At 51.8% G+C, this 13,334-nt stretch overlaps 2 protein-coding genes across 3 annotated transcripts in view; one reads left to right on the forward strand and one right to left on the reverse strand.

Annotated features, from left to right (window-relative positions):
• LOC138182921 (protein Wnt-6) overlaps nt 1-13,334 on the reverse strand; it is a 72,646-nt gene that overhangs the window by 35,908 nt on the left and 23,404 nt on the right. The window lies entirely within an intron of this gene.
• Nucleotides 1,206-12,365, forward strand: Wnt10 (Wnt oncogene analog 10). Its single transcript, XM_069118572.1, has 4 exons — nt 1,206-2,820; nt 6,197-6,450; nt 10,279-10,562; nt 11,204-12,365. Exons 1-4 carry the CDS (start codon nt 2,714-2,716, stop codon nt 11,765-11,767), a joined length of 1,209 nt encoding a protein of 402 aa, XP_068974673.1. The 5' UTR covers nt 1,206-2,713; the 3' UTR covers nt 11,768-12,365.

Raw genomic sequence — 13,334 nt, forward strand, 5'->3', positions numbered from 1 at the left:
CGCGCGTAATTCCCAACGAACGTTCGCAGATGAATCGTCGCAGCGGACACGGTTGTGAATCATCATCGCGAAGGAACGACTTTAACGATCGATTTCGCGAACCAACAACGTTTCACGGATGTGGCGGCGGTGTGAGAAAAAGAGGAAGTGGCAAGGTGTAAAACAATCGGATCGTCGATGCGAAATACCTGTTGGTCCGCGAAGAGGCGTTTTCAGGCAATCGTTCGAGAAAGAGGGAAAGAGGGCAAGAGAGAGGGCAGTGGGAGGAAGAGGAACGAAGAGAGAAGAGAGACGTAAAGAGAATCGGAGGGAAAAGGATGGTCGAAAGTGGGAGGAAAGAGAGGGAGATGCAGAAGCAGCCTACGGGCTCTCCTCCGTTTGACCATCTCATTCTATTTCTTTCTCAGGTTCTCCGTCCATCTCTGGTTCGTTCTGCGCTCCGTCTCGGTTCGTCTCTGTCGATGTCGGTCCCTCGGTCTCGCGCGTCTTTCCATCTCCGTTAGTAGTTTCACTTGCGATCGTGCGTCCTCGTCTCTCGGTTTGAATCTCAGGGTGGTGGCCGACGGTAGTGGTGGTCGTGTCTAGATGGTGGTGGTTATGGTGGGGGGGTAGTTGGTTTCTTCGTGCCTACCGCTCCCTATCTCTCCTTTCTCTCCCTATGGGAGGGCGAGGAGGGCCCCCGTAGCCGCGCACTGCGCACCGAGTTCATCATAGACAGACCGATCTCCCTGACAGCTCCTCGTCGGGCTTGAACGGAGGTGGAATCATCAGATTCTGTCCATCTCTTCTTTGGCTCGCAGTAGCGTGTCGGGATAACGAACGCAGGAACACAGGGACAACGAAAGTGCGTGGTCCTGCGTGGTCTCTTTCTCGCGAATCTTCGGCCATCGCGCTCGCTATCGCGGTCCGGTCTCGGTTTATCGAGCAGCCCTTCTCCCTCTCTTCGATCTCCAAGGTTTCACCCTTCGTTACTCCTTTCCATCGACGCTCTTCTTCCCTTCCTCTCCTTCTTCGCCGTGTTCGCGCGGACCCCACGTTTCTTTTTTTCCATTTCCTTTTTATCGCATACCACGTCCTTCCGCTCTTTCCACCCCTTCTCGTTTCTCTTTTTCTCGGCTCCTCTCGACCTCGCCACTCTTTTCCGCGTTAATCCGCGCGCCGGTGACCGTTTCTCCGATTCCAAGCGACACCGTCGTCGAAGCAACGTTCCTTCGCCTCGGAACATACCAACGCGACGGCCGATCGTTGGACGACACGCGCGCGCTCGGTCGTCGTCGTCGTCGTTGTCATCGTTGTCATCGTCGTCGTCGACGTCGTTGTCATCGTTGTCATCATCGTCGTCGTCGTCGTCGTCGTCGTCGTCGTCGTCGTCGTCGTTGTCGTCGTCATCGTCGTCACCGCCGCATAACGCGACCACGGGAAGTTTGCTATTCGACTGTTTACACGGACGAAACGATAGCCACGGTGGTACGCGCGCGAGTAAGAGAAAGAGAGAACGAACCAGACCAACGGTGGAAGAGGAAAGCAAGCCGAAGGAGGGGGATGTGTGCGTGGGAGGAGAAAGAGATCCCGGAGGGCGACTTTTCTTTTATTTGAGCTTGACACTTCGCCGTGAACGCGCGCACACACCGGAAGTACCGAACCGCCGTCGGTCTTCTTCTTTTTCTTCGGCACGTTTGCGCGTCCGGTCCACGCCTCGACAACACCGAGCCCGAATCGAGAAATCAGACACAACATCTCGAAGAAACGCGAATCTGCATAACAGAACTAGTACTCGACGTTGTGGAGGGTGAGAGCATCACTGACAGGATGCCACGATACGTGAGAGCGAGCGCGGCGAACAAGGGTGTCGCGACGGGCGTTTTCGTCGTCGGCCGAGGATAAACGGTTCTTCGTCGTTCTTCCTTCGGATCCGGAAGTGTCCTCTCGTTTCATGGGATGTGAAATATCCACGGGGCTAGATCGATCGCGGAAAAGGGAGTTACGCTAACATGTTTAATCTCGACGACGTATCGGTGCTACGTTCGCGACGATCGCAACAGCAGTGTCAGTGAAGTACGAGAACGAGAACTCGTCGAAGCAACTCGGAAGACGAAACAGACAAAGTATTTTCGTGTTTCGATCGATACCAACAGTATTTTTTCTCCAAAGACAAGAAAGAAGAAGCAACGACGTTCGTAGACCAAAGGTGATCGACTATCGTACCTCGAGAATCAGCGAAAACTACTTCCGGTAGCGGAGTAACCAAGGAACGGGAAAGAGAGGAGAAGGAAAAGAAAGGACGAAGAGAACGGGGTGAAAATCTACGGTGGTCGGTCGACGAACCGTTCGATCGTCATCGAGGATATTGTCCCGGGGTAGTTTTCGGAGCGACCCCTCGAAGCGGCGAAGCTGGAAGCTCTCGAATCGTACGGAACGTCAAAGCAGAAGCGCCGGTGCCCGGGGCGAGGAGGAGTCCTCGACGCGTGCCAGGCTGCTGATCACAGGCACCGCGCCAGAGACGGGAGACGAAGAGTAGGAGAGGGATTCGAAAAAAAACCGTACAGAAACAGAGGAAAAGAAAGAAAGAGAGACGGCATCGTCGTCTCTCGAGCGAGGGGTTCTTCCGTTCGGGTGCTAGGGGTGTGCAGCCTTGGACGAGGGGTCGCACTCGACTCTTTTAAAGTGGGCAAACCGCGCAAAGAATAAGAGACGTCCTCGGGGCGATGACAGGATGCCTCCTTCTCGATCAGGACGCGTCTACGAAGGACCACCGTCTAGGATCGCCATTAGAATCGGACCCACCATTGCCCTGTTGCTGATTCTCTTCGAGAATCGTCGGTAAGTGAAGCCTGCGCCGAAATTCGTCCCCTTTATCTTATCCTGCTTGATTTGTTATTAGAATCATCGTACCGCGTGTTCGACTCGCGAACAAGATCATTTCCGTTCGATATCTTGTATCGTCCCGTCGAGGTTTCAGCTTCGATCCAGAATATTTATTTATTTTAGACCGGGCCACGGTCATCGTATACCGCATACCGCAGCAAGATAAATTGGACGTTGAACACAGATGCGAATCTGTCTTTGATCTCGCGAAACTCGCCCGCTGCCCTTACCTCTCCTATGTGATACACGATAGAGTCATCGCTGTGAATCGTATTTACTTTGAGAACAAAAGAGGTGTGAAACGACAAAAGTAAGTGCCAGGAGATGTCGAAGAGAAGGGAAAAAGAACGGAGGGATAAAGGAGACGATAATTCGAGACGGTCGCGTACAATCGGTTGGTAAGAATCGACAAACCCGGTGGCAACGCGACTCCGATTTCATCCTCCTGCTCGTTCTCTCCGCTCCTCTTCTCATTCCATCTCTTACAGAAAAAATCTGTCAATAGAGACGCTTCGTCTCGACGGCGGTCGCATCGACGGTTCGGAGCAGAGTACAATGACGGAGTGCAAATAGGCCCTTTCAAGCAGCTCCGTGCCACGAACAACGAACGATCCCGCTGCGATCTTCATTATACCTCTTCGATACTGGCTGGCACTGTGTCGAACGCCTTGCACGCTCTAATCGAATCTTTCTTTGGCCAAAGGGGCGCTCGGTGGTCGGTTCGTTTCGCGTGACCAACATCCTTTAAACGAACAGCGGAGGAAATCGGCCATTTTCCGGAACGCGGAGTTAAACGCGGAGGATAGTTCCAGGAATCGCGATAAATTCCTTCGCCGGTTACTTCCAAGAATACGATTCGCTCTTGTCCTCGGTACACGAAACGACAAACATTCTCCACTATCTGTGACAATGTTGTGTCTTTGAGATAGAAGTGCCTACAGGCGTAGGTACGGCGCGGTCCGACCACTACGAAGCGTCCGGCGTACTCTCCTTCGTGCCCACGCGGCTTCTCGTAAATAATTACAAACAGCATCCGGGAACAAGGCCGTACGTGCACCGACACGCTGCTCGCATGCACGCGCGTAGATATAGGTACGCGTGCGCTTCGACGTATTTACGGAACGGCATTGAATTACGGCATCGCGAATAATTCCCGTGATGTAATGCCCGATAAACCAGTTTGCGCGACACGGCCGCTTAACACTCAGTCGCTGTTACACCAATTTCCCTCGACACAGTATAGAATACGTCTCCCCTCGTCCCTTTCGTTCATTCAGTCTGCATCCTCTCGACGCACTTTCGCCGTCTTTCGCCAATGTCGCTTCGACGCGGCTTCCGAACCGGCGATCGACCGAAAACATCGGGACGCGATACGACCAACCGCTGGAAGCGACCCATTCGCTTCGCGCGAAAATAAGACAAGCAAAGCGATTCGATATCTACCGCAGGAATTCTCGCGAGTCACTCGTAACGAGTTCTCTCTCCGCGGGTATACCTCCATTAAACGCGAAATTCCGTTCCGTGATTCTCTCTCCATGCCCCTCTCGCTCTTTCTCTCGTCCGTTTCCTTGCAAACAAGTTAAATAAAACACGTGCATCACCGACGCCATCTTGGATTCTTCGGCGACCCCTTGGATCATTGCAAAAATGCAGGACGCGCTCTCGCGTCTTCGACCTTTGATTTGCTCGACGATTTCCCACGAGTTCGGAGAACACGATCCAAAGATATGAATCGAGGGAGATCAGCCTCTCTCTCCCTTATTACATATTTCCTCGATACGTACGCGCCTACCATACGTACGATACGTACGGTACGAGCCGAAAGATAAAAGTCCAAAGTCCTATTTGTTTCCCCGTGCGACGACACGGGCTAAAAAGAGGAAGGGTAAAAATGAGAAACAACAAAGGAGTAATGGAGAGGAAAGGTAACGGGAGGAATCCCTGGACTCGGTCAGACTGGCACAGGTACGCGATGTCTTTGGTAATTTGTTTCGAGAAGTAAAGATCATTAATCTGCTTTCGGTAGATCATCAATAGCGCGAAAGATAACAGCGATGCAACGGTGTATCGGTAATGGGAGCCCTCAATAACCTCTGCGACCCTAAAATCTCGGTCTTCCTCCACCGTCCTTTCCCACACTACGTAGAAACCGAGCTGCCAGGACCTTCTCCTCGCCACCGACAACACACCACCACCATAGCCACCACCTTCGCCGCATCGTCCGCATCCTCTGGATACGTTCTTCCTTTTTCTTTTGTCCTCCGAGATCCCTTTATACGTCTCTTTTCTCTCTTTTCCACGTTCGCGCGGGTGCTATACACAGCTTTTACTTTAGGAGAAGCTCGTCGACTAATTTGTACCCGCAGATAACCGACCCACCGAGAATCTTGCACCCGTCCGTGACATCCTTCCAGACTCCGAAAGACGCCGAAAATCCCTCCGCAAAAAAATTGACCACATCGACCGGTCACCAACGAATAAACCGACTCCACGACGTACAGCTAAATCTCTTCTTCCGTCGCTGCAACGGGACGCGTTACCCGTCCTCGTTCCTCGTCGAACGAAGATTCGACGAAACGTCGCGCCTTTCTCCGTCGATTTTGTACGTTCCAAAGTACTCGCGATACTTTCCATTTGGTCGGATTTCACGTGGAAATTAATTAACATCGGGTATTTGGTAACGCCAAACACCGCTAGATAGAAGCTAACGCTTAAGATAAGGCTTTAAGAGCTCTTCTTCCGAGATACGAATGGCGTTATCGCGACGATGCGAAAGGACACAGAACGAATGGGGGCTGGAAAAAGGGTAGCAACCGAAACGACCGATACGAGGTAGGGATACGAACCATGAAAAAGACGAGCAGATATTCGGCTGGTTCTTTGAGAGCTATCTGCATCTTTGACCCCGGCCTCGTAAAATTGTCTAATGGAAAGCAGACGACGAGTGCTAGATGCACGCGAGTACGTATTAAAGCGCGAGCGCGGTGCAACGAACTCGGTCCGAAAGTATATCGGTGCAAAACGGTTGTAGAATAATTTTACGTTTGGGCTACTTAAAGGCAGAGTTCGATTAATCAACGATGAATCCAAAAGCAGCCGCGTTCACGATCGGCAATTCGATAACAGAGGTGAACACGTGGTAACACAGTTGCAGAGAGCGAAACGAGGGATCGAAAGAAGATTGCGGCGTGCCATAAGTACGAGGAATGCCTTCGGCTAAATTCCCTGGAAGCAGAATCACTCAAAGGATCGTGCGCGACCGCATTCACGAAAAACCGACCATCTGCGCGCGAATTCGAATTTAATTGGTAAATTTACGTTTGATTTGCAGCGCAACCTGCTTAATGAGCAACTCCGTAGACGATTGGGTGAGCGGCGATGCCGTCGTCTGCAACGGTATTCCAGGAGTGACGAAGGAGCAACGCGAGCTATGCAACAGAAATCCGGACGTGACGGTGGCTGCGATCAAAGGGCTGCAAATGGCGATAGACGAGTGTCAGCATCAGTTCATGTGGCATAGGTGGAACTGTTCGACCCTGACGCCTAGAATCCGAACACAGCAGAGCAGCGTACTCTTTCAGAGAGGTAAGAGAGAAGCGGGATCGCGAGCGCGCGCGTGATACACAACGACGAAACGTCGTACGACCTAAAAAAGTTTAAATGGCCGCGAACATAGGTGAAGCACGGTCTCTCTTACTCGGAGCGGATCGAGCCTCGGAAACCGGGGAAAAGGTGAAATCTTTTACGACGTCGTTGACGTCGACGAACCGGCGTAGGCGAGAGACGGACATGCTTCCTTAAATCAGAATACGATGTGTGTGCCTTGGTTGCGACCAGCTCCGAGAACCTGTCCCAAATCCACAAGCGGGAGCAGGAGAAGAGATCGGCCGAGACGAGAAGAAAAGAGATTGCCCCTCGACTGTCCTATTCCAGTGTGACATATAAATTCGTCTTGGCGCGTACGTGCGTCGAAAGAGGAAACATATATCGTGTCGGACGAGTGCGCGAGAGCGCGACATCGAGCGCACCTGACCTGAAAGCTTAAGATCGTCCGCAGCCACGATCTCGGTGCCCGCCACGTCTGTCTTCTCGTTATCTGTCTCCGTGGATCGGTACACCTTTTTTTGCTCACCGGTCAACAAAAGGTGTCGATTCCACAACTTTTTCCGGAGTTATTTCAAACGACGCGACGACTCGAGACGCGTGTTGACTCGCGTTCGCTCTCCAAATTTCAAAGTTTCGACGAAAGAAAGTCGACGCGACGCAAGTGCTCTTCCGATCGTTGGTCGGCTTGCGGGCCAATTTTCGAGGAAAGACCGAAGGAGGTCGATCGTCGTTCGAGTTCGACTTCGAAGTCAGAGGGCAGCAGCTTCCGAGAAACGGCCCGTACTTCGCCATTACCAACGGTTCCAGCTTTTTAAGAAACGACATCGGTGGCCAGGTGAGGGTCCGCGGTCGTTCGAGAAATCCACCGTGTCAAATTCGTGCTGGCTACGTATCTCGAAGAGAACGCGCGTCGTTAAATCTCTCGGACACGGTCCTCTCGTTGCTTCTTCTTTCATCCTCTCGACTCCAGCTCGCCCCGTGGCCTCTCTCTTCGCCTCCTCTCTCTCGCGTCCTGTCCTTCGGCACGTCTCACTTTTGCCACGTATTCGTTAAACCCCGGCAAAACGACTTAATGTATTATGAAATGTACACGAAACGGTCCTCTTCTTTCTCTTCTTCCGTCCCAGAGGCCTTCTTCTGACCCAGAGGCCCACACAAGGCGCGCTACGCACCGTTCGCTTACTCGCCAGAAACAGCAACGTTATTTACAATCCGAAATACGGCAACATCGTCTCGAAACGAGGTCTAAATTTTGTCAATCTCTTCGACGAAATTTTGTTTCTCCAACCGAGACATTTAACGAATTTTTACGACTCGGATGGCTATAGCGAAAACGTAAAGTCTCGCCTGCCTCGAGCACAATCGAGTATAAAAAGCTACGGATCGTTGATATTAAGGTCAAAAGGATACGAGTCGAGAGTTGGTAACAGAAGGGTTAAGACAAGCGTTAAAGTTGAAACGACGCGACGAAGAAGAAGGCACACGCTCCCGTAAACATTACCGAGTGCGCGTACCCGCTACGCTATCTATTGAGTTATCTAAACAGTGATTTGGGCTTGACACAGGGTAGCAGGGTAAGGCCTGTGCGCCATCCGTCACCGCGTGCCTGCGTCAAGAGCCGAAGAGTAAAGAGGCAACGTGGCCCTCTGTTGTGCACCTCAGCCTCGTTCTCTTCTTCCTTCCACCTCGGCTTCTCCACTGTCCGACACAAGAGACGTACAACTCCCCGTGGAGGATTTATTACGAGTCCCCTGTGCTCCTCTTACCACCGAACAGCACAAGCAGAAGCAACAGCAACGGCAGTTACAGTAGCTGCAGCCCTCCAACAGTTATCTGCATTATAAAACAGTTGCTGCCAATAGCCGTATAAAGCGCAAGCTTTCAACCACCCCTCCCACCGTGAGTCCATATAAAGAGCTGTTTTCGTTCTCTTTCGACTGGAAAGCCGGTCCTCGCCGAACGAAGAAGGTTATCATCCTTCGAAACGGAGAACGTGATATCCGCCGCTGCGGCAGAATTCGACCGGGGGCCCCTCGATCGTTCTTCGTCGTCAACGTTTCTATCGGAACAACGATCTGGGAGAAAGTCTGCTCGTCGCGTCGTATGCTCGATACTTTGCCTCGGTGTCGACTCTTTAACGTCGCCAGGTTTCGTACGGTCGACGAAGGGCGACGTAATCGAGCACCGGCTGTCCGATCTCGTTCACCGAAACGGATCCGTCCTGTCGGTCGATCGGTCCGTCCACGAATCCGTCGTTCGAAGACGATGCCGCGCCGCGCCGCAACATCTTTCGAGGTAAAAGGAGACATTCGGAGAACGTCGGACAAAATCACGACGCAAAGTTTCACGACTCGTACGATGGTCCCGATGAAACGATCGCTCGTGGACGCGACGCGATCCGATACGACGCGATGCAGGCGAAATTAGAGAGAACCGTTGAAAATCGCGTGGAACTGGACGCGCAGTTTGTTGGCCGGGCCTTGACGCGAGTCGCGTTCGGAACCTGGTCTCGAAACGGAACGGACAAAAGGGCAGCTTGTCGAAGGGGGACGACGTAACGACAGCGCAGTGGCTCATCGGGTGTCGAGAACGAATACCACAAATCCTTTCGAATGTGCCTTTAGCGCGTCTCCCCGGTATCTCGTTCTCATGAATACTGCAAATACCGCCCGGTATTCGCGGATTGGAGTAGCTCTTTCTGGGCCTGAGAGGTGGGGTAGAGTAATGTGTGGGCATTGTCGAACAGTCGAGGAGAAAGGGACAGTTTCGACCGCGTATTCCATACCCACCGGCAGTCGTGTGTCGTATCGTTTGTAAGTTGACAGCCACCATTGCGGTTTGACGATCGGCCATCCGTCAATCCGACTCCAGCGACGCTTCGGAGACGAGAGGCCTTGGAGGCAGCGAAGAAAAAGTGCGTTTAACGTCGCATTACTTATCGAACTGGCCCAACCTAAACCTTTTATTCGTCGATGGACGAATTTCCAAATTCTACCTGCAAGCATCGATCGAAATCCACCTTCAGGATCCTTTCCTCTGTGGTCGAGCTTCGACTTTGCTCGATTTCGTTCGATCTCGTCGATGGTCGAGCGTGTGCGCCAACGAAGCCAAAGAGAACGATCGAAAATCGTTCGACTTTGCAATGAGATCGAACGAGGGTCAAAAGACGAGCGTAAAATTAGCGTAAAACATCGAGAGATGGAGTGGAAGGCGAGGTGATCGCAGTCAGAGTTTGGCATTGCGTCTTCGGGAACCCCAGCGTGAGATCGTTTATACATGCAGTCAATGAATGCCCGCCGGCCGCCGCTGCTGATGGCCACGCTTTGTTTTGACGGACGGCTGAATAATCTACCTCTGAACTTCGTCTGATGGCTGTCTGTCGGCCGATCCGTCCAACGATCCGTCGAACTCGCTACCGAAGCTCCTTCTACGGAAGCTCGGCTCCACGGTGTCCCGCTGGTTCGCGTTCTCATTGCTCACGGTAGAAGCGACGAACGTGATCGCCGCTGTCGCGTTGCGTATATTACTCTCGTCCGTAGACCGGCGTCACCGTGGACAAGCGGCAATTTGCTAACCGGTCCGCGTGTCTCTCGATCGCGTTCCCCTTCGTTTCCATCGTACACGAAAACCACCGTTCGATATCGAAGGAACGTACGCATTAGGAGAAGAATGATCGATCGTGACTTTAAGCTACGAACGATCATTCCTAATCGCGTTGACCTAATCTTCCATGACAACCGTGATCGCGTCGATACTTTACCGACGCGCAAAAAGGAGCATCGAATGAAAAAAGATTGTTGGTTGCAGGTTACAGGGAAACCGCGTTCGCGTTCGCAATTTCCGCAGCCGGGGTGGCGCACAGCGTGGCCCGCGCGTGCAGCATGGGACGGTTGCTCTCCTGCGGATGCGACCCGTCGAGCTACAAGGGTAAGCCGCCTGCCAAGGCCAGGGGCACCCAATGGAAGTGGGGCGGCTGCTCTCACAACCTCGACTACGGCATGGAGTTCTCGAGACAGTTCCTAGATACGCGCGAGAGGGCCGGGGATATACAGTCGATGGTCAATCTCCACAACAATCAAGCTGGCCGCTTGGTAAGCCGTTTGATTAATCTTCCCTTTCATTCTCCCTCTCTGTCCTCTGTCATTCGTCTTCCTTCTGCCGGAGTCTTGCTCTCTCGCGATAAATATTTCATTCCGTGACAATATACTTCTTCTCCCGGTATTTTTGTTCGTTCCATCAGGTTCCGCTGATTCTTCGCGTTTTAACGGTGATTCTTGCCTGCTGGTGCTAGAGCAACGCGAAAAGAAAGAAAACGAAGCGGAGAGCGAGAGAGGGAAAAAGAAAGCGATGAATAGGGGTGGAGAGGAGGGGTAGGAGTACAGCCCAGTCCGTTCCTCTCCACTATGCACCTCTCCACGCTCGGTCTCGCCTCGACGTTATTAAGACGAAGCCCGGGGCTGGACCACCCAGTCGTAGACTCATTAACTGTTTTGTACGCGACACCTCTTTGTTTAAAAGAAATTGCCCCCCTTTCTCTTCAGCCGCTGTTCGTGCGACTCTTGGCCATTCCGCGCGCACTCGCTACACCGAACCGCGTTCCGTAACCGTTCGTCGACAGTCGCGACGTACCTTTCTTCCTTCGGTCCTCGTGATTGTCGTTTAATTCGTCGAACTTTGCCTCCTCCCTTTCCCCCATTACTCGATCACGACACGGCAATCGGTCAAATTTCAGGCGGTGGCGAGCAATATGCAAGTGCGCTGTAAATGCCACGGTATGTCTGGTTCCTGCGAGCTCAAGACCTGCTGGAAAGTGGCGCCGGACTTCCGAATAGTCGGGAAAACGCTCAAGGATCGCTTTCGAAACGCCGTATTAGTCGCGCAGAGCAACGACTTGGGAAGCGTGACCTCTTTGACCAGAGTGAGAGGATCGCGAAGGAGGAGGCCGGATCGCCAGAGGCAGAGGAAACATCGCGGAGGATCGGGCGGCGGCGGCGGCGGCGGAAACGGAGCAGGACGTAAGAGAAGACCGCGAGATCTAGCCAAGCAGCTATTTTACTACCAAAAGTCTCCAAACTTTTGCGAGAGGGATCCAAGCGCGGATATCCCAGGCACCGCGGGTCGGACCTGCAACAAGACCAGTTCCGGTGGAGACGGATGCAGCAGCCTGTGTTGCGGCAGAGGTTACAACGTCGTGAGACAACGACGCGTCGAAAAATGCAGATGCAAGTTTCACTGGTGTTGCTTCGTGCAATGTCAGAACTGTACCGTCGAGGAATGGATCACGGTTTGCAAGTGAACGAACGTTGGCATCTATCTTGCTCTATCGATGATCGAAGCTTGGACCGGATCAAACTACCAACGGATTCAATTCCGGATTCAATCTTATTACAACTTTGATCGTTGTCTCGTCGTTAAAAATCTCTATGTTTCTTTGTAGCAGACACCGAAGAGAACGAACTTACGAGTTGATTCGCTTTTGAGACGCGATTTCAAGTCAAACGTAAAAACGCGACTTGCGATGCAGAACGGCCGCGATACGAAGATCAGCCGTAACAAACCAATTCGACACGGATTCGGTGACTGTACTTTATTCACGCTTAGTATACTATCGAGACGCGTCGCTTTAACGCCAAGAATTACGTCGGAGTGTTGGTGGCAAAGACAACGGAATAATTGTTCTTAATCGCGCGAAAAATGTAATTTAATCGGTAGATTAAGCGGGCCAATAATTTATTTATAACGTTGCCTCTATTTAATTAGTAGATAATTTGAATATCCACAGCAACTGTAACACCTCCGTCACAGTATTATTAGAAGAAGCAATGTGCGTGTGTAAGATTTGGAATGGATGCGATTGTATACAATTTAATAATGCGCGTACAATAAAGAGTTCCTTTGACCGATAATCCGCCTATTTGTTCCTTTCTTGCGAACGCGACTCGACAGCGAGAAAATCGCACCGTCGACAACCGACCGATTACCCAATGGTCCTTACACACAAATCGTTCGAAAACGTAATGTAACCCTTTCGGACTGATTTACAGATGACCGAAGCCTTTCCGTTACTTTTATTCTTTGCTCCGATAGATTCGTTCGACCTTCTTTTTCATCGATCGAACGAACGATAAATTGTCCCGTGTTAAAACCTTGGAAAAATCTGTGCCAATCCCACTTACATGCAAAGCGAAAAGACCGTTTCAACGACGTTGCGAAACATCACAGACGTACGCTCTCTCGATATCGTCTATCTCTCGACTTTCGTTTTCGATTCGTCCCGAATCGCGTGTGATTGTATCGGTAGCTCTGGCTTTTTCGTTTTCAGCCACGGGATTCAAAGGGAGCCACTCTCCTCGCCTTTACGCCGACAACGGCCGCGAATTATCTTTCGCGGTCGCGAATATCGAGCACCCACTCGAACTGAATCGCACAAAGCAGGAATTCAGCGATGGCAAATTAGGTTCTCGAGTCTATACCCAATGACAGTGACTAGGATTCCGATTAGATTAGCACCGAAATCGGACGAGGCCTTTCGTAATCGTATTTCACGCGGGTCGCTGCTCTCCTCAACATCGATAGCCGATAATCCAAAGCACTCATCGTTATAAGTTTAAACAACCTCTCGATCGATCGATAACTTCGCGAACAGACGATGAGAACAACGTGGAACGTGATTTCCTCGATAATTACGTGACCAAAAAGAAATCTCGAGAAACTGTTTGATCGAGATTAGCGTTTGGTTTGCACTCGCGACGAAACCCACGCGAGAGCCTTGCAAGGAGATGCGTCACGTCGCGTTGCATCGCGCCGTGGCATGACACGTACTCGCATTAACCGCGGCTCCCTTTGACAACTACGTCAGCTAG

Source organism: Bombus flavifrons, chromosome 8 (assembly GCF_040668555.2).
Source record: "Bombus flavifrons isolate JBK064 chromosome 8, iyBomFlav1_principal, whole genome shotgun sequence".
In the NCBI taxonomy this organism is placed as follows: Eukaryota; Metazoa; Arthropoda; class Insecta; order Hymenoptera; family Apidae; genus Bombus; species Bombus flavifrons.

What these genes read in the sequence shown, in the direction of transcription:
- Wnt10 (XM_069118572.1), top strand. Translation starts at nt 2,714, where the DNA reads ATGCCTCCTTCTCGATCAGGACGCGTCTACGAAGGACCACCGTCTAGG. An exon ending in ATTCTCTTCGAGAATCGTCG is followed by an intron (nt 2,821 to 6,196) that starts GTAAGTGAAGCC and finishes TTTGATTTGCAG; the next exon opens with CGCAACCTGCTTAATGAGCA. An exon ending in CAGCGTACTCTTTCAGAGAG is followed by an intron (nt 6,451 to 10,278) that starts GTAAGAGAGAAG and finishes TGTTGGTTGCAG; the next exon opens with GTTACAGGGAAACCGCGTTC.